Source organism: Harmonia axyridis, chromosome 3 (genome assembly GCF_914767665.1).
Source record: "Harmonia axyridis chromosome 3, icHarAxyr1.1, whole genome shotgun sequence".
In the NCBI taxonomy this organism is placed as follows: domain Eukaryota; kingdom Metazoa; phylum Arthropoda; class Insecta; order Coleoptera; family Coccinellidae; genus Harmonia; species Harmonia axyridis.
Window position 1 is genome coordinate 26,791,252 of NC_059503.1, and position 26,902 is coordinate 26,818,153.

At 34.9% G+C, this 26,902-nt stretch overlaps 1 protein-coding gene across 4 annotated transcripts in view; it reads right to left on the reverse strand.

Moving 5' to 3' along the window:
* LOC123675742 (relaxin receptor 2-like) overlaps positions 1-26,902 on the reverse strand; it is a 139,341-nt gene that overhangs the window by 5,956 nt on the left and 106,483 nt on the right. For all 4 annotated transcript variants that reach the window (XM_045611231.1, XM_045611232.1, XM_045611234.1 and 1 more), the window contains exons 11-13: positions 7,536-7,607; positions 7,380-7,451; positions 966-1,037 (exon numbers count right to left, since the gene is read on the reverse strand). In XM_045611231.1, coding sequence (XP_045467187.1) covers positions 966-1,037; positions 7,380-7,451; positions 7,536-7,607 — 216 coding nt within the window. The remainder of the gene's footprint in view (positions 1-965; positions 1,038-7,379; positions 7,452-7,535; positions 7,608-26,902) is intronic.

Below are 26,902 nucleotides of genomic sequence, written 5' to 3' on the forward strand. Positions count from 1 at the left end.
TCAAACATGCTGACATTTTTAAACTGCAAAACTGATTTTGAGCAAAATAATGTATTTGCTTTCGGGCTATTGGAACACGATGATAAGCATTTTTTTTCAAATACATATTGTATTTGCAATATCAATTGTAGCAATCAGGTGAGACATAATTTGAAACTTAAACCTAATTTTGTATAGCTACCCCTACTCCTATGTACACATACATAGCTTCGAAAGAAAACCTTTTTCTCATGTGATGAAATTTTTCAATAACAAAATTTTTTGTAGGTTTGTTTATCGATGCGTTTCTCTCTGAATCACCTTTTTCATATATTTGGCAAAAAACATTAGAGTGATAAGTAAGATTGACCGTGTAAATATTTTGACTCTGATTGAAGAAGGACAGGCTCAAATGTTGATGACTAATAAAGTTGGTGATGAGACATATCTCACACTGAATTAGACCTTCATTACACTGAATTATGTATTTTTTTTTCATGGCAATCAGGATATTCTTCTAAAACGTCTAAAAATATAGATGTCGAAATCTAAATGGAATCACTCATTAATCTGAATAGGAACTGTTCTGGAAATATGAAAATTGAATGAAACGCTTTGAAATGTTGTATGAAATGAACAAATCCACAAAATCTAAATAAAATTGGACTTCTGATTTCCAAGCTATGGATATCAGAAATTTAGGCTAATTCTCATGAATCACACTATATCTCCGAAGTTAACATTTTTAGGACACATAACAAGCTACTTTTCTGAAGGACCTGGATCACTTGCATTCACCACTAGATTATGGTCAACCTCTTATGTTACAACGTTTAGATAGGGTGATACAAAATTTTTGAATTTATGTGTGTTATATTCTTCTGCAGATTGAATAATTCAGTTTTAATTCTTCTAGCTTTGAATGATCGAATGCGGTTCAGTACTTAAATACTTATGTTATGGTGATCTTAAGCTCTGATACATACATGTACGGCAGTTTCTTCAAGGGAAGAAGCACCCTTTTGTCCAACATTCTGAATTTGTTGTGTTCAAGTTTCCTGAAAAGAAAGAAAGCTCAGTATTTTTGAGCGCTCGTTCCATAAACAAATCTCGAAGGTTAAGTTTAAGTTCGTGAATAGGTAAAATTCTACTAGAGGTTCCATAAATATGTCAGTTCGAAATATTGTTTTCCTGATGAATTCCTAGAAATTCAATCGAAATAAAATATTGTATTTAGATTTGAAATAATAATTCGAATTTCAATCTCCATGCGTCATGTTGATAACTTCACCAGAACCAGAAAGTATTCAATAAGAAGAACGAAAAAAATTACCTAATATTCTATTCTATATATTCTATAGATATATATTCTATATATCTATATTTTAAGCGAAAAAATTGACTATCGCGTCTCTGCAACAATGGAAAACAGAAAAATTTGACAATACCATTATAATCTCTATATTGGATAATGGCTACAAACCGAATTTCGTGAAGTTATATCCAGAAACAAATGAGTTATATAGAAATCTCGATTTTCAGTTTTTTCGATATATCTCGGGAAGATATATGAGATATTTTGAATTTGTTAACACCAACACACTAAGCCCTAAATAACGCGCAACTTTTTTGTAATTTAAGCGAACCCTGTACCTCTAACGGTTTTCGATATCCCTGTAATGCCCCTCTAATAAACCTGTATATTGCATCAATCTCCATAAAAAAATTGAAAACTTACATATGACGGGATACTGAGAAAGCCCATTCTAATGCATTTCCTCAGATGGGATTAATGAAAACTGAAAAACGTCCTGCGTGATAAATGTAACACTGATGAGCTGGAGCCCGATGCACCAAACTACTTTGCAACTTTCCACTTTTCAAGTGAATCAGATCAAAATTCAGAACTGAAAAAAGCGAAGTCAAAGGAAAGCTGCAAAATTCTCTGGTGCAATAGGTCCCAGGTGCTTTGGATGGACAATATGGACAATATGACAATATGGAAATATGGGAGAAAGTAGTGACCAGCGATGGAGAAAACTTTGAAACATAAATATGGGAAATATGGGAGAAAGTAGTGACCGGCGATGGATAATATGGAAATATGACAACATTGAAATATGGGAGAAAGTAGTGACCAGCGATGGACAATCCTTTGAATCATAAATATTGGAAATATGGAAATATTGGAGAAAGTAGTGACCATCCATGGACAATACTTTGAATCATAAATGTTTAAGCAGTTTTTTTAAATAAAGCCTCGAATTTTGGAAAAAAAATGGTGGAAGCAAAGTTGTACGCTTATGTATGTTTTGCATCAATCTTTATAAAGAAATTTGGAAATGTTACATATGACGGGAGACTGAAAAAGTCCATTCTAACTCATTGCCTTTGATGGAAATTAATGAGAACTGAAAAACGTCCTGCGTGATAAACGTAAAACTGATGAGCTAGAGCCCGATGCACTAAACTACTTCGCAACTTCCCACTTTTCAAGTGAATTAGGTTGCACGATAAAAATTCAGAATTGAAAAGTGCGAAGTTAAAAGTCAAAGGAAAGCTGCAAAATTCTCTGGTGCAATAGGTCCCAGGTGTTTCCACCTCCAAAATTAATTAATACCTCATCCGAACTTTATTCCAAGTGGAACATGAACGTCCAGGCGGTTAATGTGCGGTCAAATTCAACCTAAATAAGGCCACGATATAGTCGGAATATCAACGAGACTAAGTAACCAGACTTCTCGGAAACTGTACATCGCGTATACAGTCCGGACTCCTTCGCTAAAGTCAATATTGACGCCCCGAAAACTTTAAGAAACCCCTCACGGTCGCGAATAATTAAGTGGTGAAACTCGAGGGGATAGAGAGAAAATTCTGGATCGATTTCAATTATTTGCTGATCTCTTGGCTGCACTTTCATGAGACGAAAACGGTCTTTCCTAACCATACCTAACCCGTTTAGAATTGATGATACCTGGATGTAATCTGTGGAGGTTGGGATTTTATTCTTTACTATTTCTTAGTCTGACCTGTCTGACAGTTCATGCTTGAAAGATGTATGCATGTTTTTGAGCAAGGGCGTAGATATTTTTTTTTCGTGGGGGGTAATCGAAAAACTTTTTTTTAAGACAAAGTTTACTCATGTCTGTAATATGAGAAAGAAAAGTTTGATTACGAAGTTTGAACTGAAAATTACTCGAAATAGTAGAATTTTTTTGATTCGATTGTTCTTAAATTGGAGGTACGAAGAAAAAAGAAAAATTCCTTGAATAATTTTAAGAATAGAATATCCTATACATGGGCCCAAATGCTTTGTTTTCGAGATACAGTGTGTTTCTTGTAGTCCTACTTTTTTGTGGTGCATATAACAGTTTCTCTAATTCTGTGGTTATTCCGTTCATTCTTCCACATCTTGTAGAACAAAATCGTGCGAGAATATATCAGAAACGCACAGTTTTCATGGTTATATTTTATTATTCTATGTTGGTACTCCGAACTTTCCGCCACGGCTTTATCTGTCAATTCATCAATTTGCATCAGTTCTGCCAACCAACATTTTTCAATGCAAAAATCACTAAAATATATTTATGGAAATATTTCATTAATTTCAATGAAAATGCAATGAATTAGAGAAAATAATGTATAATACTCGTACAGAAGGCTCATTCTACCACTCGTTCAATCCAAAACTCGCCACTACGTGGCTCGTTTTTGAATTTTGAACTCGTGGAAGGATATCAATGCCTTCTGCACTTGTATTATAAATAACTATTATCGAATTTTCAATGATCTTCCCTACAGATAATAATAATAATAATAATAAAGGCCTTTATTTATAGAAATTATGATACAAAAAATAAATAAGTAAATAAGTACCAAAACTTACAATTAATTATTTATTCATCACAAATTACTGGATCTTATAATAATTTGAATTTTCCTGAGGATTACTGAAGAATTGTTTGACAAGAACCGACAAGAAACCATAATGTGTAGTACTGGACCACAATTTCTTTTTACATTTTTCTAATAACTACCAGTGATTCACCAAAAAATGTTCTGGTGGAAGGAAGCGGGCATTCTTCCAGAAAAAATATCACCCTGTATATATGCCTTCAAAATTAGCACCACATGGTGAAATCATAAAGTTGGAACATCTATGTCAAATTAATCTTAATATCTTGTGAATTATCGTTTGTACCTCCAATTTAGGAACATCATGTATAGTCGATTCAAAACTGATGACAAATAAATTGCAATTTAATTGAAACACATTAAATTGTAAAACACAGCACAGACAATTTTTCGATGCTAATAATCCAGTTACGTTCTTTAATAACTGCAGTATTAAAATTTTGTGAGAAAAATGATACAAACAACGGGTAAGTGTCTACCGATGACGAATGCAAAAATCACAGATGGCAAAACAAGGGGGACGCCGACAAAACGTGTAGATAAATGAAAATAATAAATCTTGGACTGAGACGAGCTCGTAGTGTGATAAAAGTAATCATCTTGAAAGCGATAATGAACTCATAAACCGTAAAAGTGCCCGATTTTTAGCTGCCATGTCGATTTTAAAGAAAAGTAAAAAGAGTATTGGTTTATTTTATGGAATAATTTTCGTTCTTCGTCTTTGGGAGAATTCTGAAATTTTATATTTTGGAAATCTTGGAGGAGGGGAAGGTAATCACCCCCAGTACCCCCATTTCTACGTCCTTATTTTTGAGGATTGAATCAAGCATAAAATAGAGTAATATTAGCTGACGTCACACAACAGCTGCGTGGGGGGCAGTTATATGACTGGAATAGGCTTCTGGTTGGTTGCGACTATACTGACAACTAATTTCCCTTGTTGAATACATTATTACAATACAATTTGTAATAATCATTTGTCAAATACACGACAAAACACAAACATAACCTGCAACAAGCGCCTGGATTTCGAGTCCAAGACCTGAAAATTTCAAGTTTCTAATGACTCGAAAATATCTCTTTAACACCAAGTCTTCAAACGATCATTTAAACCTAAAATAAAGATATTTAGGCAAAATGATATTGTCCTTTTGTGAAGATCAATCTTAGTAATTATTGTTCAAGTTTTCAAAAAAGCTACTAAAAATGCTAATTGTCCAATTTGGTTGCGTCTGTTTCTTTCGCAGAAAGTTTTGAATCAATGTTACGAAATAAACTTTCCTTATACAGTAATATGCCTCTCAACAGAGATTTCACGTCATATTCTTTTATTGTGCTGCCAATGTTCTCTCTATCATATTAACGACAATGGTGCCCAGGAAACACTAATTATATAACATAAGTTCAAAGGCTTCTTCAAACTTTTGATCAGCGATTTCACGCGAGATAGCAAAACTCGTAAAGCCCATAAGTAATTTGAAGCGCATATATTGATGCTCCATGTTACGCGCCGGTTGACCACATGGTCTTGTTTGTGTTCTACAAATTTCCACACAACACACGTATTGCCGTAATTGAAAATCAATACCCCCCTGGAAAATAATTCTACCCTTCCAAAATCGCTAACTTTGACATATTTAAAATCAAGGCTACACTAGTAGACTAAAAGTACGAAAAATATATTAGGTTGGGGAAAAAGTAATTTTCTTTGACTAAGTATATCTCGTTCGCTATTGGTCACATCGGATCATACAATACGGCGTCATAATTGGGTGAGTTTATACTAGTAACGCTTTTTTGATAGTTTTACATTTGATCGGTTCTGTCGTGGGTCGAGTATGATGGAGGTCTCGAAGGAAGAAATTCGGAATGTCTTAGATTTTTACTCCGTGAAAGAGAAAAACGCGTCGAAAACGACCTGAAAAATTTGCAATATATAGAGGGCCGTCACTCCTTCGGTTCGTGTTGCACAACAGTACATCGATTGAAAATAGCTCGATGTTTGGAAGCAACACATTCCGACGAGAAAAACCTCATTGACCGATTTTCCATTTGCAAATCGCTGCTGAATCGCAGCAAAATCGACACCATTTCTGAAGCTGGAGATGAAAAATGGGTCACTTACGACAATGTCAAGTGACAGAGATAGTGACAGACCATGACCAAGCCAGGATTGACAACCAGGAAGCCATTGCTATGTGGCATTGGCAGGAAATACTCTGCTATTTGCTGCTTGGTCAAACACTCAATTCTGTTATCTACTATGAACAACTCTACCTTTTGAAGCTAGTGATAGAATATAACAAAAGGGGGCAGCATTGATGAATAGAAGAGGAATCGCTAGGCCACACATATTTGATGACGCGCCAGAAGCTCCGGAAGTTCAGATCGGAAGTTCTCATGCATCCACCCTATAGCTCGGACTTGACACCAAGTGACTACCACCTGTTCCAACGCGCTTGGTTGTACAAACTTAGCCTCAATGGAGATCTGTTAAAACTTTGTTGTCCGAACTTTTTTTCTCCAGTAGGAACAAGGGCTTTTATGAAGTTGAATCCTCATTGGCAAAAAAATATCGAACAGAACGGCGCATATTTGACTCGAATTCGAAGATTGTAACACTTTTCATAAAGCATTGAAATAAAGCGAAAATTACCAAATTAGTTTTCCCCCAATCTGATATGTAAAAGTAAGTTCTCCTGATTTTTCTACACAAAGCAAACACATTAATTCTTCTTCAAAAATTCTTCAAAGGTAAAACGTTTACGAAGTCGTCATAGCATGCTACAGATTATAAATTTTTGCCACATTATCAAGTTAAGCTGAATGTAATATTCTTTATGTCAATGAGTATTAATATGATTGATGAGGTTTAGTTAATTGGCCTTCATAATTTCTTCTGTACATGTCAATAGAATAGTGATATCCTGGATATCATCTTATTCAACAAAATACCATGATAATTTGTGGCTTTTAATTTTCCGTTCCCTACGATATTAACCCTGCAATTATCATTACATCTCAATTCATCGACTTCTTCCTTTGCACATCTAGCATCCCTCTTGGGGTTCTAACTAGATAAATGTTATTTGACCTTATCCTTCAGTAGATAAATGGGCTTTAATGTTTTCACAATTCCCTGATGAGCAGTTGTTCCAACCAAAATAACTCGCTCTTTAACTGATGCAATCGAATTCTAAATGATGTTTGACTAGATCCTAGAGAGCTACGAGACAATTTAGTGACTTCACCTTCAACTATTTCATTCTAAATGACCAATTGAACTGTTCACACCATTGTACAAAATGCTATTTGAAACCCCTTTGTCTCTGAGTTACTTAACGTTAATCCAAAATTGAATTTCCGTTCATCAAAGTGATCCCCCAATTATATCCTTCAGTTTCAAACATCCGTTGATTCTTGAATCAAGCCCGGAGGAGCTTGACAATATAACTTCCCTTTATAATTGCGGAAGCCATACTTACAGCGAACTTAGGTTGAGGGTGTCCTCGAAAACGCCTATCTCTATCTTCTTGATTGCGTTGTCATTGAGAGCTCTGTAAGTGCAAAAAGGGGTATCAGGCAACAATGATTACGAAGATAAACATCTAAATTCAGCTCCCGCTCAAAGTGGTACTTACAGAACTTCTAGATTCGACAGATTGGCGAAGACGCCTCGCCTTAGTACAGCCAAGTGGTTTCCTGAGAGGAATCTGTGAACATGAAATAATGTAAAAGATAGCGGGACCTTCATCAGTCGTTTGAAAATTATTATTTATAACAAAATAATAATTTCTATTGTAATTAATAATTATATTTAGTATATTTTTGGTCACGAGATGAAACACAAGATTACAAGATAGAGCATGATCTTGTACCACGATATCTGAAAGATTTCTTAGAAAGAAGAGGAAATTTTTATGACTACAATATTAGGTCAGCAAAAAACTTCAATATCTGCACAGTGAGAACAACTTCTTTACAGAAGTCCTTGTTCTATGAGGGTGTTCGTTTGTATAATGGTCTCCCAGAGGAAATTAAGACGGCACCATCTTTGGGTGCATTCTGTGGAAGATTGAATGGTCACTTCAGAGAAATGTGAATGATTATATTATTGTTGTGTTGATTTTCTATTTTTTTGTTCTAGCCGGGTGCTAAATAATCTTTATTATTATTATTATAACACCGCAATTCCTGAGAGAGAACGCGCAATTAAAAATGATTGGGAACCCACACCAAAAAAGTAAGGTGATGGGCAGACTCTTAGTCATCCCTCTGAGCGATCATTCCTAGTTCTCGATTTGCATATTTAGTTTCCGTTTTTATCTTCTCAATGTCACTTTGAATTTCTAATATCCAGGCAAAGACTCACTAGAAGCGATTTCTTTGATTATAAGGAAATAAATGGATAAAATTTATAAGGAGAGATAACTAAATGAAATATAGCGACTTGAAAGTTTAGGGCTACCTACTTCTCAAAACAAATTTATTACTTTTCTGGCATTCCGTTTGATGAATATACATTTTCCGGGCACTCTAATAGTGCTTTGATATAGTTTATCTATCTATACTATACAGGGTGGGCAAATTTCGATGTTTTAGCACTACAACTTTTGAACCAGAGGAGATAGACAAAATCTGATACCCACTTCTCGATCTCTTTTTCTGAGAAACTAAAAAGGGTAGTTTTCGTTTTTGGCCACCTTCTTTTGTTTTCGAGTTATAAGCGAAAATTGGAAAAATGGCGAAATCGAAAAACAGTTATATCTCCGCTAATACTCATGATAGAGCTCTGAAATTAAAACATTATTCAGGCACTTTTTTACGTAGAATCCAGTGGCGTGCTCGTATTTTCGAAAGGGTTTTTAATTACGAAGCTATGACCCAAAGTTATGTTTTTTAAATGGGAACACTAGATTTTTGTGTCATTTTCTGAAAGCTTGATTTTTCCTGATTTCAAAAATATATAACATCGAATGATTCGTATCAAAATGAATAACAGAAAATGGTCAAAAACCTTTTTTTCCTCAAGAGTCTCAATATTTCTATGGTTTCAACTGTTGATGAGCCTTCCTATAACAAGAGCAGTGTCCTTCCGTCAATCTGATTATTTCTATGCTTTTCACTTATTTCTACAGAATTCGAATCTATATTTATTTTATCCAAATAGTTTCGAAAAGATAAACGAACTTGGAAAAAGGTTCCTAGGTAGCTTGAACACAGTTTCCAATATTCATCTATTGAAATATCGAGAAGAGGTGACGACTGTGCATTGTGCAATTGTTGTCATTATTAGGTAAAATATTATTTCTTGTTTGTCCCTTCGTAATTAAAATGTTGAGTTCAATCAGATATGCATTGTTTCATCTGCTGTTTAAAATGGATTGGTACTTGTGCGTATTGATTCTGGAGACCTATTTAAATAATCTCCTGATACATGCATCTCATTACAACTCTTTCGATTGAAAAATTCGATCTTGTGGTTTCTCCGTTATTTCCAAATCAATTTTTAGACAAAAAATTTATAAAACATATCTAGATTCGAATTTTGTAGAAATAAGTGAAAAGCATAGAAATAATCAGATTGACGGAAGGACACCGCTCTTGTTATAGAAAGCTCAATTTTTCTGTGTTCATCAACAGTTGAAACCATATTGAGACTCTTAGGTGAAAAGAGGTTTTTGGCCATTTTCTATTATTTATATTAATCCGAATCATACGATGTTATATATTTTTGAAATCAGGAAAAATTAAGCTTTCAGAAAATGGCACAAAAATCTAGTGTTCCCATTCAAAAAAACATAACTTTGGGTCATAGCTTCGTAATTAAAAACCCTTTCGAAAATACGAGCACGCCACTGGATTCTACGTGAAAAAGTGCCTGAATAATGTTTTAATTTCAGAGCTCTATCATGAGTATTAGCGGAGATGTAACTGTTTTTCGATTTCGCCATTTTTCCAATTTTCGCTTATAACTCGAAAACAAAAGAAGGTGGCCAAAAACGAAAACTACCCTTTTCAGTTTCTCAGAAAAAGAGATCGAGAAGTGGGTATCAGATTTTGTCTATCTCCTCTGGTTCAAAAGTTGTAGTGCTAAAACATCGAAATTTGCCCACCCTGTACAAGTGAATCTTAAAGCAAGCGCAACAAGAGCACTCCACTCGCGATGTTTTCAACACAGCAAGTGCTTTTCTTGAACTTTTTGCTATATTATTCAATAAATTCCATATTAGGAAAATCCTTCCAATTGTCATTGATTGCAACCCTTCAAAACTATTAATATAATGTCAATATTTTTAGGGCAGTACTCAGATTATTGGGTTTTTTCCTTTAAACTTCGAAATCTATGTTTTTCACACGTTTTGGAGAAATACCGTCATTGCTTTATATTTCTCCAAAATGTATGAAAAGATATAGATTTCGAAATCTAAAGTGTACCATTCAAAGTAAAAATTGAATTCATCAGGCTGAGTTCTGTATTTTTTTTCATGGCAATGACGGTATTTCTCCAAAACGTGTGAAAAATATAGATTCCGAAGATTAAAGAAGAAAAGCTCAATACATTAAGTATTGCCTTGAAAATAGTGATATTATAATAATCGTTTTGAAGGGTTGCATGAAGTGAATAAACCCATAAAATTCGAATAAAATCGGAGTTATGGAGATCAGAAATTTAGGCCAAATTTCATGAATCACCATGTATCTCCGAAACAAACAGTCTTAAGATACAAAAAAAGCTATTTTTCTGAAAGGCTTCAATAATCTGCATTCACGACTAGGTTATGGCAGTCTTTCTCATTACATCCTGTATAATAGCTGAGCTGAACCTCCTCATTCCCAACTTTGGATTGGGAGTCCAACAAATTTTCCATGGATTTGTTTCAGTTGTTTAGAAGTTATATAACACCTCGCAATAAAAACACTGAATTTTTTGAATTGAAAAACCAACAAAAAAAATAACGTTGATAAATTAACTCCAATGTTGAAATGTCATATACCTGGAAATGTTATTGTCACTTTGACATCGATGAAAAAGGTGCATCCTTTTTTATCGAATAAAAACTTCTCTTCCTAAATATCTAGTAAAACTGTCAATTAGCCTGTCAGAATTTTATTGTATTAATAAAGATAATAATTGTTGTTGTTTATCCATATATTCTGTCGTTACTTTATCTTGGCAAAAAACACTCGAGCTTTTCTTTTATCTTTTAAATTTTTAGAATTAATCCCTAACAAAAAAATGAAAACTTGTCCATTAGAGGTCGAGTCTATTGCAGTGTTAAAAAAATCATTTCAATTATCCCCAATGCCAGTCCTACCGAAAGAGTTACGAGCTACCACCGAGTGGCACTCATGTGCAATTTCATTACCCCAGTTATTTTTTACCAAACTCTCTATAAACTAGGTTGCCCGGATGTCCCGCCGTCTCTTCCCCGTGCTAAATCTGTCCAGATCACCCGAACTGCCTTCCGTTGTACATCCTGTCTGTTTTTCACGGTCAACCGCCAAGACGAGTTATCCAGCCGAAGCAGATACCGTAAGTTGGGATCGTTTTAACTGCTAATTGAAACATCGGAAATAATTGGACGTTGATACCGTGGTCGGGGATAACGTTCGGCAATAATGAAGTGGATCGGAATTAGGCGAGAGAGAAAGGGAAACTGTCCCCGAAACCGTGTTATAGGTTTAATCAACAGATCTGATTTCTATCCTCTTCCTTTTGTTATGGTTGTGGTTCCTCATGTTTCTATTTCCGAAGGCTCTTCTTTTCCTTTGTCATCATTGTCTTTGTTGTTTTTTTTCGATTTGAATCGACCGAAAATTAGAGCAAAGCTATGGATGTAGCTAAATTTAGGAGCTTCTGTAGCCTTGTTATTCCACCAATTTGCACCAGATATGTAGTTGATAGTGCTATATTCTATAATCTATAGGAAAACAAGAAATGCCACGTTAGATAACTTAAACCACGTTTTCGAGTAGTGATAAGGGTTACAAAAGATTCCATCATGGACCGTGTACGTACTAAAACTGTGAAAAAGCTTCCAAAGTGATTATTGATAAGTACTACAGTAGTATGGATAAATTGTCTTTGAAGTGGAATAAGTTTAAAATGAGAGACGTTAAGTCATTCTCAAGACAATTTATCCATATTATTGAAGATAAGGAATACGACAGTGTTAGATTTAGTACTACACTAGGCTTACATTAGATTTTTATACCAACAAGCGCATATGCGAGGAAGTAGCACCTATACCAACCAAACCACTGAGAAACAAAATTGCTGAGTTTGTAACTCATCTTATGAAGAGGCTTCGCCATTCTCAAGTGAGAGGAATTTCGATCAAATTCCCGGAAGAGGAACGTGAGAGGCGTAACAACTTTGTACCTCCAATTTCTGCTCTTGAAAATGATATTATTGAAGTAGACCCTGATACTAAAGAGATGCTCAGGCAATTAGATTTCACAAATTTACCAGCGTTACAACTTACCCAGCCCAATACAAATAATTATAACAGAAGAGTGTAAATATGTTTAATTAAACAAGTTATAACAGAAAATATTTCCAAAAACCAGTCAGTATTCAATTGCTATCAAGGCATATATTATTTATCTGGTGATAATACTAATTGTTTTTTATTGTTCTGCTTCCATTTCGTTAGATTAATCATATTTTTGTCAAACAAAAAGAAAATATCAATAAAAAAAAATAAATAAGACACTTGATCACTTATACGTTTCACAATTTTTAATGAAAACTCATATTACAACCTAGTCTTCATAATCTCTTGATCCAGAGCATTAGAGAACGGTGGATACGGTAGTTGCAATCGAGTCTACTGCTGAGGAATCGTTGCCAAACAGCATTTTTAGGACGAATTCTCTTCACCAAGCTAAAGTCAATCCATGGTTACTGACATTGACTAAAATTTTCCTGCGTGAGGTGTTCGTTGAAACGGCCTGTTCAACAATTTCCAGGAACCTGGTCTACATTGAATCCACATCCAGGTCCCCCAATCAATTCTCTCATTTAACACCCGACTAGCACTGTGATACGGACTCATAATCCATGGTCTGATTTAGTGGTAAATAGTTGATATCCTAGATTAGGTATTTATCAGTATAGTTATTTATAATACAAGTGCAGAAGGTAATGATATTCTTCCACGAGTTCAAAATTCAAAAACAAGCCACGAACTGGCGAGTTTTTGAATGAACGACTGGTAGAATGAGCCTTCTGTACGAGTATTATACATTATTTTCTCTAATTCATTGCATTTTTATTGAAATTAATGAAATATTTCCATAAATATCATTTAGTGATTTTTGCATTGAAAAATGTTGGTTGGCAGAAGTGATTTCTTTAAGGCAAATGAACGATGAATTGACAGATGAAGCCGTGGCAGAAAGTTCGGAGTACCAACATATAATAATAAAATGTAACCATGGAAACAGTGCGTTTCTGATATATTCTCGCACGATTTTGTTCTACAAGATGTGGAAGAATGAACGGAATAACCACAGAATTAGAGAATAGTTATTTCTCTAATTTCTTTAATTTAATTTTATTTCTTAATTCCAATGTTAAAATGTCATATACCTGGAAATGTTATTGTCATTTTGACATCGATAAAAAAGATGCATCCTATCAATTAGTCTGTCAGATTTTTGAATTTTTAAACATATAGTGCCTTTATTTTGAATCGGTGTGGTAATTATTTAACTTTGTTGTATTTATAAAGATAATCTTTTTGGTTGTTCATCCATATATTCTGTCGTTAATTTATCTTGCCAAAAAACACTCGAGTTTTTCTTATATCAGATAAATTTCTCTTCAACTCAAAGTTTTGCCAATCACTAAATTTGCTCGAAAAATTTGTGATTGGCAGAACTGTTTCGTTGCAAAGACAAATTTATCCGATAAAAAAAAAGCTCTTGTGTTTTTACTGTTGACAAAACCTAGATTAGCAGTTTTTTCGAGTTTAGCCTCGGCAAAACTTGACAGCTGTTGTCATCAAAAACTGAAATACCTTTGATAACAAGTTATTATGATATCATGAAATAGTTTCGTCAAATACCATTTGGGCATCGAATGAATACAATGCAAAGTAATACTTTTTTAACAGGAAGTATTCGTGCAGGTGCGCAAACCCCTTGTCTTCGACTCGGATTGTTGTTGCCACCATGTTTTTTGTTAGAAAAGTGTTTTTTCGATTTTTTTGGATAAATTAGATGCCCTTATGACATTATTTGCAATAGGGGGAATCCTTCCAACAGTTATGAAGATAGTACCTTGAAATCTCAACAAAAATATCAAAGAACTAGGACTTAGTGGGGATCTATGTACTATAATGCAAAAATACGTTCTTTCAGGTACAGCAATGACAGTGAGATGATGGACAGGTCCAAGAACCGACAAGACCACGAGAATGAGCAACAGAGGGCGACGAGGACCGGCCACGACCGATCTCAATCCTCTTGATATTTCTATGTCCGGGTTGAGTGAATGTTCCCTTTTGCGGCGAGTGAAAAAGTTAATTGACTAAAGTTTGATAATAATAGTGATAACGTGCAAAAAAACCCCAAAATCATCTTTCAGACCCTAAATACGACACTCCCCGAAAATCACGTCCTAGCGAAGTTTCACTTTACAAGACGCGATAAATCTCTCGCTCTGCTCGAAATTCACATACATTCAGTTACTTACAAGGTGATAAATAACGACCGAATCCCTTAAAAATTAGACATTCAATTTTTCACGACCCCATAGAACTTCCGTATGATTTACGACGTACGTCGCTTCACGAACATCGCGCTAGTCTGGACCGTATCGGAAAATATCGCGGCCGGCCGTAAACCATTTAATATCGTTACGAAGGGCCGCCAACTCGATTCGCGCCGATAAAACCTAATAAGGGGTTTATACAACCGGACTATAACGATAATAGAAGCCCGGAACAATCACACCCTCGCAGTCCTGGGCGTCAGACCGCCCGGCGTGGAAACAATTCGACCATACGTCGGTTGAAAAACGACCGACGGACAAGAGTTGATGCGAGCTGGTGATTCTGAAAGTTTATTTTTGTACATATGAAGTTTTTATGGTCGTTTTTAAGATTCTTCATTCTTCAGGTTTTGAAAAATCTGAAGAATGAAGTGGCGAATCCGAAAAGTTATAAGATAATATCAAATATTATCACAAAAGAAATAAAAACAGGAGCGTATTCCACAACAGTTACATAACACATGCAAACTTTCTTTTGCTACTCGAGAAAAGTGTGCCATTCAAAGTAAAAATTGAATTCATCAGACTGAATTAGGTATTTTTTCATGGAAATTACGGTATTTCCCCAAAACGAGTAAAAATACAGATTTCGAAGTCTTTGGCCGGCCATCCACGTACAGTTGAAACTGTCAGTTTCGACTGAACAGTTAAAACTGTCAGTCGAAACTCTACGTGAGTGGGTATTTCAGTCTCAGTTCAACTCGAATTTTTCAACTGAACAGTTCAACTGAGAGAAATGAAATTGTTCATATTTTTAACTGAAAGGTTTAACTGAACTGACAGTGTGTGGGGGTTCAACTGTGGAGTTCTCAGTTGATTTCGTGTCGAGCAAGGGTGCGCATCACAATGTCGCGTAAACATAACCAGGCTATAGTCGATTTTATCGAACTATGTAGGTCGGAACCTTGTTTATGGCAAGTGACATCGGCTGATTATCACGATTGCGCCAAAAAAGATGCGGCATACAGCAGACTGGCGAAAAAGTTGGAAGAAATGGAACCTGGTACGACCAAGAAATCGGTGCTGTCAAAAATAAACAGCTTGAGATCTGCTTCTGAGAATTCTCTTAATTCTCTCAATAAATTTATGTGTGAAGATAAATTTCTTTTTTGTAGCCACTGCTTGCACCACTGCTTTCTCTTCTTTATTCTTGGTAAAATTGCAAAAATTAAACCGAGGACCGCCAGATCGTCGGACCTTCTCGAATCCATCATGGAACAAACTGAAGCTTTGAACTGCACATGTGTGCACATCTCAGTTCACAGTTGAAACTGACAGTTTTAACTGTTCAGTCGAAACTGACAGTTTCAACTGTACGTGGATGGCCGGCCTAAAGTGTGCCATTCAAAGTAAAAATTGAATTAATCAGACTGAATTATATATTTCTTCATGACAATGACGGTATTTCTCCAAAATGTGTGAAAAATATAGATTTCGAAGTCTAAAGTGTGCCATTCAAAGTTAAAATTGAATTAATCAGACTGAATTATATATTTCTTCATGACAATGACGGTATTTCTCCAAAATGTGTGAAAAATATAGATTTCGAAGTCTAAAGTGTGCCATTCAAAGTAAAAATTGAATTAATCAGACTGAATTATATATTTCTTCATGACAATGACGGTATTTCTCCAAAATGTGTGAAAAATACAGATTTCGAAGTCTAAAGTGTGCCATTCAAAGTAAAAATTGAATTAATCAGACTGAATTATATATTTCTTCATGACAATGACGGTATTTCTCCAAAATGTGTGAAAAATATAGATTTCGAAGTCTAAAGTGTGCCATTCAAAGTAAAAATTGAATTAATCAGACTGAATTATATATTTCTTCATGACAATGACGGTATTTCTCCAAAATGTGTGAAAAATACAGATTTCGAAGTCTAAAGTGTGCCATTCAAAGTAAAAATTGAATTAATCAGACTGAATTATATATTTCTTCATGACAATGACGGTATTTCTCCAAAATGTGTGAAAAATATAGATTTCGAAGTCTAAAGTGTGCCATTCAAAGTAAAAATTGAATTAATCAGACTGAATTATATATTTCTTCATGACAATGACGGTATTTCTCCAAAATGTGTGAAAAATATAGATTTCGAAGTCTAAAGTGTGCCATTCAAAGTAAAAATTGAATTAATCAGACTGAATTATATATTTCTTCATGACAATGACGGTATTTCTCCAAAATGTGTGAAAAATATAGATTTCGAAGTCTAAAGTGTGCCATTCAAAGTAAAAATTGAATTAATCAGACTGAATTATATATTTCTTCATGACGATGACGGTATTTCTCCAAAATGTGTGAAAAATATAGATTTCGAAGTCTAAAGTGTGCCATTCATAGTAAAAATTGAATTCATCAGACTGAATTATGTATTTCTTCATGACAATGACGGTATTTCTCCAAAATGTGTGAAAAATATTAATTTCGAAGTCTAAAGTTGCCATTCAAAGTAAAAATTGAATTCATCAGACTGAATTATGTATTTCTTTATGACAAGGACGGTATTTCTCCAAAATGTGTGAAAAATATAGATTTCGAAGTCTAAAGTGTGCCATTCAAAGTAAAAATTGAATTCATCATACTGAATTATGTATTTCTTTATGACAATGACGGTATTTCTCCAAAATGTGTGAAAAATATAGATTTCGAAATCTAAAGTGTGCCATTCACAGTAAAAATTGTATTAATCAGACTGAATTATGTATTTCTTCATGACAATGACGGTATTTCTCCAAAATGTGTGAAAAATATAGATTTCGAAGTCTAAAGTGTGCCATTCAAAGTAAAAATTGAATTAATCAGACTGAATTATGTATTTCTTCATGACAATGATGCTTTTTTTCCAAAATGTGTGAAAAATATAAATTTTTGAAGTCTAAAGTGTGCCATTCAAAGTAAAAATTGAATTCATCAGACTGAATTATGTATTTCTTTATGACAATGACGGTATTTCTCAAAAATGTGTGAAAAATATAGATTTCGAAGTCTAAAGTGTGCAATTCGAAGTGAAAATTGAATTCATCAGACTGAATTATGTATTTCTTCATGACAATGACGGTATTTCACCAAAACATGTGAAAAATATAGATTTCGAAGTCTGAAGTCTGCCATTTAAAGTAAAAATTGAGTTAATCAATCTGAATTATGTATTTTTTCATGGTAATGAAATGGTATTCATCCGAAACGTTTGGAAAATACAGATTTCGAAGTCTTAATGGAAAAATCTCAATTATCTGGGTACTGCCTTGAAAATATTGAAATTATATTAATCGTTTCGAAGGGTTGCATGAAGTGAATAAACCCTCAAAATTTGAACACAATCAGACTGCTGATTTCCAAGTTATGGAGATCAGATCCGAGTTGTGGAGATCAGATCAGATGTATCTCCGAAACAGAGATAACTCAAACAAGGGCATTTTGAGTTATCGCAGCCTATCACTTGAAAACTGATTACTGAGCAAGCCAGGTGGCTCTTAAAATTTGAAACTCTGTGGTACTCAGAATAAGAGAGATAGGCCAAATATATGTTATATATTCGAAATCAGGGAAAAAAGAGCTAGTCAAATATAGAAAATTATACAGGGTGTTCCATTTGAAGAAATGAAGTTGCAATCAATAAGTTGCCCACTCTGTATATATTTCGTTTTGTGAAATCATTTTAAAAAACACTAGTCAATTTCGTGAAACTTTTGTAGAAGGGGTCAAATTATGGCGAAAAACCCGGTACATATAGCTTGGGATAGTAGATATCCCTCAAGAAGAAAGAGACCATTTTATTGCATCAATGCCGAGACGTGTTGGGGAGAGTATAGATAATCGCGGTGGACAAACACATTATTGACAAATTTATTAAAAAAAAAAATTGTAAACCCTTCATTTTTTTTTAATTTCAATAATTTACTCCTTGCTATACTATCTATGTTTCACAAAAAAAAAAAAATAATTTCAACAGCTCCTTCTGGGTGTTGCAGTTTCTTTGTCAGTTAGTATATTTAGGCCACCCCTCATCGAGAAAAGCTGACATTAATGAAGTACCAACTGAGCCCTGAACAGGCTCCCATAGCAAATTCCAAAAGTTGATTTTGATGCGAGGTTTTGAGAACAGAATGCTAAAAACAAGCGCATTCGCCATTTTGTCTCGCCGACTTTTTTACAGGGTGATTAATTGGAAAATGGATCAAAGCTAAGGGTAGCTAGAGGTCACTCAGGCGAATCAGAATAACCTAAAATTGAAGGGTCTATCTCTCTTTATAAACAAAAAAACAAAATCTTTGGAACTTGATAAGATATTCGAATAAAGGAGAAAAACCAAAGGGAGAAGGACTATTTACTTATTGCGTTGGCTGTTTGCAAGTCCGCAGGATGGCACCGCATGCTCCGCAATACTCGACAGAACGGCTTCACTTGGGATATTAACTCAACCAAACTCTAGCCCTTCCTGTCATCTCGTTATCTTTTAATTTTTAAAATTTTTTTTTATCGATGTTATGCAAGTTCTAGTCGGTATGGAGAAAAATCCAACAAATGAAAACTTATGAAAATGGGCCAAGATGAATTGAGTTACAAATGACTAACTCGACTTCGTTTTATATCAGGTGTGTGAATGAGTCTTTCCCGTTTTTTTTTCAAATTTTGAGCCTTTATTGTGAAAAAATGGTTACAAATGAATTATTGAAAGTATTGGCCATCGCTAGCTACAACTTTTCCCCATCTTTCTGGCAACATACGAATCCCGTTGCGAAAAAATTCGACCGGTTTGGCCTCTATCCAGTCATCCACCCATTTTTTGGCTTCCTCGTAGGAATGGAAGGGCTGGTCAGCCAGGCCATGCGTCATCGATCTGAAAAGATGGTAATCAGACGGAGCAATGTCTGGACTATACGGCGGATGGGGTAGGACTTCCCATTTGAGCGTTTCTAAGTATGTTTTCACCGGCTGTGCAACATGTGGGCGAGCATTGTCATGTTGCAAAATAACTTTGTCGTGCCTGTCGGAGTATTGTGGCCGTTTTTCTCGCAGTGCGCGGCTCAAACGCATCAATTGTTCAAAAATTTATGATGCGAAAAAATTTCAACTAATGTGTTAGTGTGGAATTGTTGACAGATGAATAAGCTTTGATTATGACATATGTAACCATTAAATACTCGCACAGTATTGGTGGCGCCATCTCTTACAAAAAACGGGAAAGACTTATTCACACACCTTATATATGCAGATAAAGTAGACATTTGAGAGTTAATTATGGAATAAAAATCTCATTATGAACTTCGAGTTTTTGCTGTCATGTGCATATTCTTTGATGAAGTTATCATAATTGATATTGCATAAATGTGTTGCTAATTCACTGATGCGATGTAAAATTTCGGACTTCAATGCTCCTGTGGTGTTGACATGGAATTGTAACTAGTCTCAGTAATATACCAATTATTTTCGGCGAATTGGGAGATGATACGATCACAAAAGAACTGGTGAATTTTTTGCTCCGGCATTCTGCTGAAATCACTCGCCATAGAGAATAAATCTTTCAACTGAGACAAAAAAGACTGGTTAACTTCAGCACGCTTACTCTGTCCATTCAGCGTAACTGCATCAACTGTGACACGTTTCAGATGAGTTGCTTCCTCATAGGTTTTTTTGCAGGTGTTTTTTGCTATCAAGGCTATCGAGTTGAAACGGGACCTCATAATTGAAAGATGCCTTATATAAAGACGAATGTTCTGCCATACTGTCATAGAACGAAATCGTGCGAGAATAGTAGATTTTTATGTTTTATTATATTATTATATGTTGGTACTCGGACCTCTCCTCCGACTAAGATGTCTAAAAACCAGGTGTATGAACTGATTAGCTTTTGTTTTGCCAATTTTGAGAATATTAGTTAAGCTTCGTTATGTCAACTGTAGGAAGCGCTATCAACAAATTAAGATTCTTGTTATTTATTATTTACGAGTTTTGTGCCATTATGTACCTATATGTATATCTTTCATTATATTTATAATCTATGGAAGTAATTCTTGTAATTGAAATACCAATAAACTATCTCTATTACAAATATTTGAATTTATTCCAGTAAACGTTTCGTGTTTTGTTTCACGACTTTGCACGATCATACTCGGTTACACGTCGCTTTTGATTGGTCAGTATCGGGTTTCAATTTATGTATCCAATCAAAAACAACGGAAAAAGATCTAAATGACAAGTATGACATTGCGGCGCCGCCACGAACTAAAACTAATATTTTCAATTTGGTCGAATGTCATTGCATTCAAAATTTGACGAGTGCAGTCACCATGTTTTCTAGACATCTTACCTCCGACGAATTTATGTATTATCTGTCAAATTTGTGATACAGAAAACTGTTCTGCAAATCCACATTTAAGTCAAAAATGACTAAACGATATTTATGGAATTTCAATAAAAATACAGTGAATTAGAATGATGTATCATACTTCTGTCGAAGGCACATTCTAACACCTGTTCATTCAAAAATTCGCCACTTCTTGGCTCGTTTTTGAATTTTGAATTCGTGGAAGAATATCAATGGCTTTTGCCTTGTATTATAAATAACTATTCCAAGAAGCCAGAAGCAAACAAAAATGTGAGACAGTGCTTAAATATTTATTGAACTGGAGTTGCTCTCGTCGTTGGCAATGCTTCATGCAGTATTGAAGAGATAGCTTATATGTTCAATCCATTTGAACAAGCATGGTCTGTATTGTAGGCTGGTGTAAAATCAGACATGGTTGAATGGTTAAAGAGGTAAATATCATTTTAGCTGGTGCTGATCGGAATCGTCTGACTCAAACAGAATATCGGATGCAGAGATTGGAGATCGTCGTTCGTGGACAACTGTTACTATTTGTACAAAATTCATTGCATCTCTGCATGGGGTATGAAAAGTTTAATTTTTCAATTAAGGATTGGGAACTAGATATTGGTTTCAATAAGTATTATCGCGGGTTATAATAGTGCTCGATCGGTCGATAACTCTTGGGAATTTTGGACTAGGAGAATTCTTGAAATTCTGATGAAATCGACAGTACTCAGCTCATAACTTCAAATTATTTTGATTCTACATGGAATTCTGATTTCGAAATACCCCACTTGTCAACCATTTATCTGTAGTACTTTTTGATGTTGCCAATTTTCTCGACAAATTTCATGGATATAATGATTTAAACTAAGGATCATATTTTTCAATTGAATTTCCAAGAGTTATCGTACGATCGAGCACTATTGAATCACTTTGTTTACCTGCTGCTTGCAAGAATTGTGACAGATATAATTTTTAACGAAATTTTACATTTCAATAAATTGCATTTTATTCAATGTCAACTTGAAATTGACAAGAGCCAATCTGATTTTGTTCATTGTCAATTTGAAGTTGATTAGTGTCAATGTGGTTGGTTAATTTGGTGATAAATAATAATAAAAATAGTATATGTGAGAAAAATTTATATTTTAAATTTAGAAAAATGTCGAATGATCTGAAATATGAAAAATGGTAGGAAAACAGGAAATAATAGTCAAATTGTCAATAATCACCCTTGTGGATCAGAAATGGTACTTGGAATTAATTGAATGTCAACAGCAACTGCACTTGATTGTTTCTTCTCCTGTTGGTTGACTATCAGCGGAAACAATTGGAGTTAAAGAATAGGAAATCTTGGATGATAATCTTGAAAAGTTATCTGGTGATACTTTAAAGTTTGTGTAGGTACACCTGAATAATATTTTCTCGAACACTCATCTTCTTTTTTCTTTCTTGATGTAAATAGAAAAGAATAGAATATTTTATTGAACAAATTTAACATTGAATAATGAATTGTTTCAGTGTATAAGGAATTCATTGCACCTAACTCCGAGGAGTTGTATTTGTGCATTACTAAATTCAACTTGAATACACAGGTCATGCATCAGTTGGATGCATTAAGCATTTATCCACTACATTTTGGGAAAACAAAAATTTACTCTAAAGAGAAAAAAAAAATAGAAAAAATGCTATTTTCGGAATCATAACAGGGGGAAATGATGTCAACTTCTAGTATTCATATCGGAATACATCCTTATTCTCTATTATGAACTTCTTCAACCTTCTGCAGAACAACCTGAAACTACTAATTTTTTTCAACTCGAGAAGTATACAGTTGTATATTCTTGGTCCAGTGGTACTTATAAGCCTTTGAAAGAGGGTTGTATTTGTCTGGGGTATTTTCAAATTCTGTTTTACTCTTGAGTAGTAATCATGGGAGCTCTCATCTTTTACAATTTTATTCTTGTACATAAATTTGGAAACTCCAAAGATATACAGTTGCTGTAAATCCATCATCCAGTCATTAGTGGAAAGTTCTTTCGTGGAGAAGATTCTTGGTTTCGATATTATAATCTTGAGGATCCATTTTTGGGTCAAAGATACAGTTATTATTTGGCTCTCATAGGTCCCACCCCAAATGATAATTCCATAAGAAAGAACGGCCTCGACCAACGATCTATATACCATCTTCAATTGAATTGAAAATCCGGCCCGAAGGACCAAAACTTATGTTTGAAATTGATATCGCTGGTTCCAATTTTTGTAGTTTGATTGTATAATAGTTCTTTGTTTATTTTAATTGAATAAGTTTAAATAATAGATTATTTTTTTTATAGTTAAATTGTTTAATATACATGAATTTATCTCTCAAAGGCTTATAACAAGAATAAAATTAGAATGAAGAGAAAAGTGAAATACAAAATATGCATCAATGCTTGAGGTATACGCAGATACCATAGCAATTTGCCAAATTGAAATCCGAATCCTTATATTCAGATGAATTCTTAACAGTAGTTTTGATTATTGTCAATGTGCTTTTGATTAATGCCATTTTGGAATTGAAGTTGTCAATTTGATTTTGGCTAATGTCATTTTGATTATGATTAGCGCCAAATTGAACTTGAAAAGGTGTAGATACAATACAACCAGATAAAATTATACAGGTGAACAGACTTAACGTGCATGTTTCTCTCAATTTGACTGTGTCGTGACCACTTTGGGAGGTAATCGAGCATACTGTTGCCAGAGAGCGAGTGTCAAGTACCTGACTCCTTTCTCAGGCACAAAAGCTTCTTGTTAACCTTTCCAAAGTCACTGAGCTCCTCAATATATGATTAGCAGCCTGCAAAACCCCTGTTTGGAGTGGCGTTCATGGCCTCGTACCCTCTCGAGGGATCTTACCGTGCGGAGTTCAATCGCAGAGGACGCCACAGGTGTCCCCTCTTCAGGAACTTCACGGCCCCTTCATTCATCCGAGATTTACTGCGTTAATTTCCCGATTGGGGACCCAGGACCCGGGCCGACGTCAATTGCGGCCCGACCTTGACTTTCGCCCTCGGCCAACTAGGTTCCGAAAGAGTTATTTATCATCGCGCTTTCGGAAAAGACCCGCCGGGACGCCACGAATTAGGGGTTGGAAGGACGACACGGTAAATTGATTCAGAGGCCCTGTTTACCCGCACTGGACTGTATAAATTGTTTCGCACCTCGAACAGGATCTGGATTTTGTTGTTGTTTTTAGGAGGGTGAAACTCGACTCGACTCTTTTTTTACCACCTCCTGTTTCAAGATGCCAGGATAGGCAAACTGTACTTTTTCAGTAATTATACTTCCAAATATCTTGGAGTTAAACTTCGTAAACTAAGATTCTTCTTTGAATTTTATGGTTCACTTGGAAAATTTGTTGTGAAGTCGTGGAATAATGTTCTTCAAAAATGAGCTGGTTCTTCATGGGATGCTGATGCCAGCCAGCACTCTTCGTACTGCACTTTTGGCTTTGGTTTTTTCTGCTGCTGAATACTGTTGTTCTGTTTGATTCAATAGTGCTCATCAGGTCCGCCGCCAGGAGCGGCATACCGGACATTTATGAAACAATGCAAGACGTTTTTTGATAAATCGACAAAACGTCGTTCGATAAATTTGGAAAGGTGATTTTAAGTTCAAAAATACGATTTTATATGCAATTGAAAAGATGCCCGAGAAGATTAACATAGGCTCCTTAAAAAATAATTCATATAAATTAGGTCAAGCAGTTCGGCGAAGTTTTATTCTGCCGGGGCTCTAAAATGTCTGGCGGTGACTCTGGTGCTCATGTTCATCAAATTGATGCACATCTTAATGTTTCTATGATAATTATCAGTGGAACTATTAGATCCACATCTTTACATTAGTTCTCAGTACTATCAATTATAATTCCGCCTCATATTCGTAGACAGGTCTCGGTCAAGAAATCTTGGAAAAAATTTCATTCTTACCCGAACTTTTTTCTAAATGTATCTTACCTCTCAGATACTAGAACTGCCAGATTGAAGTCAAGCAAACCTTTATGGATCAATACTTTCCTTCATCTCTAAGCCGAACTTTGAGGCAACCTGTTCTTTCAGCATTTCGGCCAGTTTCCTGACAACGTTCAGCAACTAGGCCGAAATGCTGAATGAACAGGCTGAGGTTGCCTCAAAGTTCGGTTTACAAATGTACAACTCGAAAACCAAGGTACTAACTAACAGTGGGGATGTCATCTTTTTATACAACATAAAGTTGGTGAACGTTGCGGAATATATTTATCTTGGACACCCAATAAGGTTGGGTAGAGAGAATCAGATAGCAGAACTGGACAGACGAATAAGATTAACATGAGCAGCGTTTGGGAAAATGAAGTATATATTTAAGAGGATATCCCTATAAACCTGGAAAGAGAAGTCTATGACGATACCTGTGTATTACCAGTAGCGACATATGGCCTCGAAATAATGACTCTGACAAAAAGTCAGCAAGCAAACTACGAGTAATGCAGAGAGCAATGGAGCGCGTGATGCTGAGTTTGAGTCTTAGAGACAAAATACGAAATGAAGAAATACGGCGTAGAAAGAAGGTTGTAGACATAATCCACCATGTTGCAAATTTGAAATGGTGGTGGATCGAACATGTGGCTCGTCAAGATCCTAATAAATAGACCAATAACATTATTCACTGGCGTCCCACACTAACAAAACATAGTGTCTAAAGACCCCAAAAACGATGGCTGGACGATATCAAGGAACAGGTAGGAAATATATGGCATCAGAAAGCACAGGACAGGTCAGAGTGGAGAAGAAAGAAGGAGGCCTATATCAAGGAGTGGATCTGCGATGGCTGATGAAGAAGAAGGAAGACTTTCCTTCAATCCAATGAAAGTGACAAGGAAATTTGGCATTCGAAATGGAGTTCATGTAATGTTCTAAACAAAAGTCTAATCGTTGATTCTTCAGATCAGTTCCAGGTATCAATCTTCCCAGGAAGATTTGGTGTGCAATAGTATGCTCTTCAAATAACATTCGTTGAAAGTGAGTGAGGTGTAAAAGAAACCATTGACCACTTGGTGAATACTTGACCAATTTATAAATTTCATGGTGGTTTCCAAGCTATTCATTCAGTTTCAGATTCTTTTTCCGAATGGGTCGCTAACTTTAAATCAATATAATGGAAACTATAACTCTTTTTACTTCCTTCCCGTTCTTTTTTTATGTTTTCAGATTTAATTATAATAAATACGTCCTCAAATTCTTGAGAAAAGGAAGGATGGAAAAAAATTTATTTGGACGAAGAAGAAGCCCTTCAATATGAATATGTCAGCTTATTCTGTAAATAAATACACAAACCAATCATTACGAGGAGCCATAGTTTTTGCTGAGGTTTTCATCTGTGCTTTTGTATCCAATTTGGATGTGATCGTTAGATTCTGTCATAAAAAAATCGGTAGATTCAACTTATTTCAATATATTTGATTTGAATCTGGCTTCAGTATTAGATTCAGGTGGGAATTCTCCTTTTTAAACTTCAAAGGTAATTATGGATCGAGCAGTTTCTACTATTTATGACTAGAACTGAAAATATTATTGTATGGAAGCAGGAGTGGCTTTTTACTAGGTAGTAGGTACTTGAAACATAATCCGAAACATATATTCAACAAAACAACAATTATTTCATTATTTGAGTGAAAAAATTTCAATGGAACATATACATCGTATCTTATATCTTCAACATATTAAGAATATTTCTATTGAAAAAGTGTGATTAAAAACTGAATTCTGGTACTGAGAACCAATTTTCAGCGTATCTGAATGTAAACTAAAATGTCTTGCTTCTACTTAACTTTTTTCACCAAGTTTCAGAAAAAAATGAAATTAAATAATCTTAAAAAACAG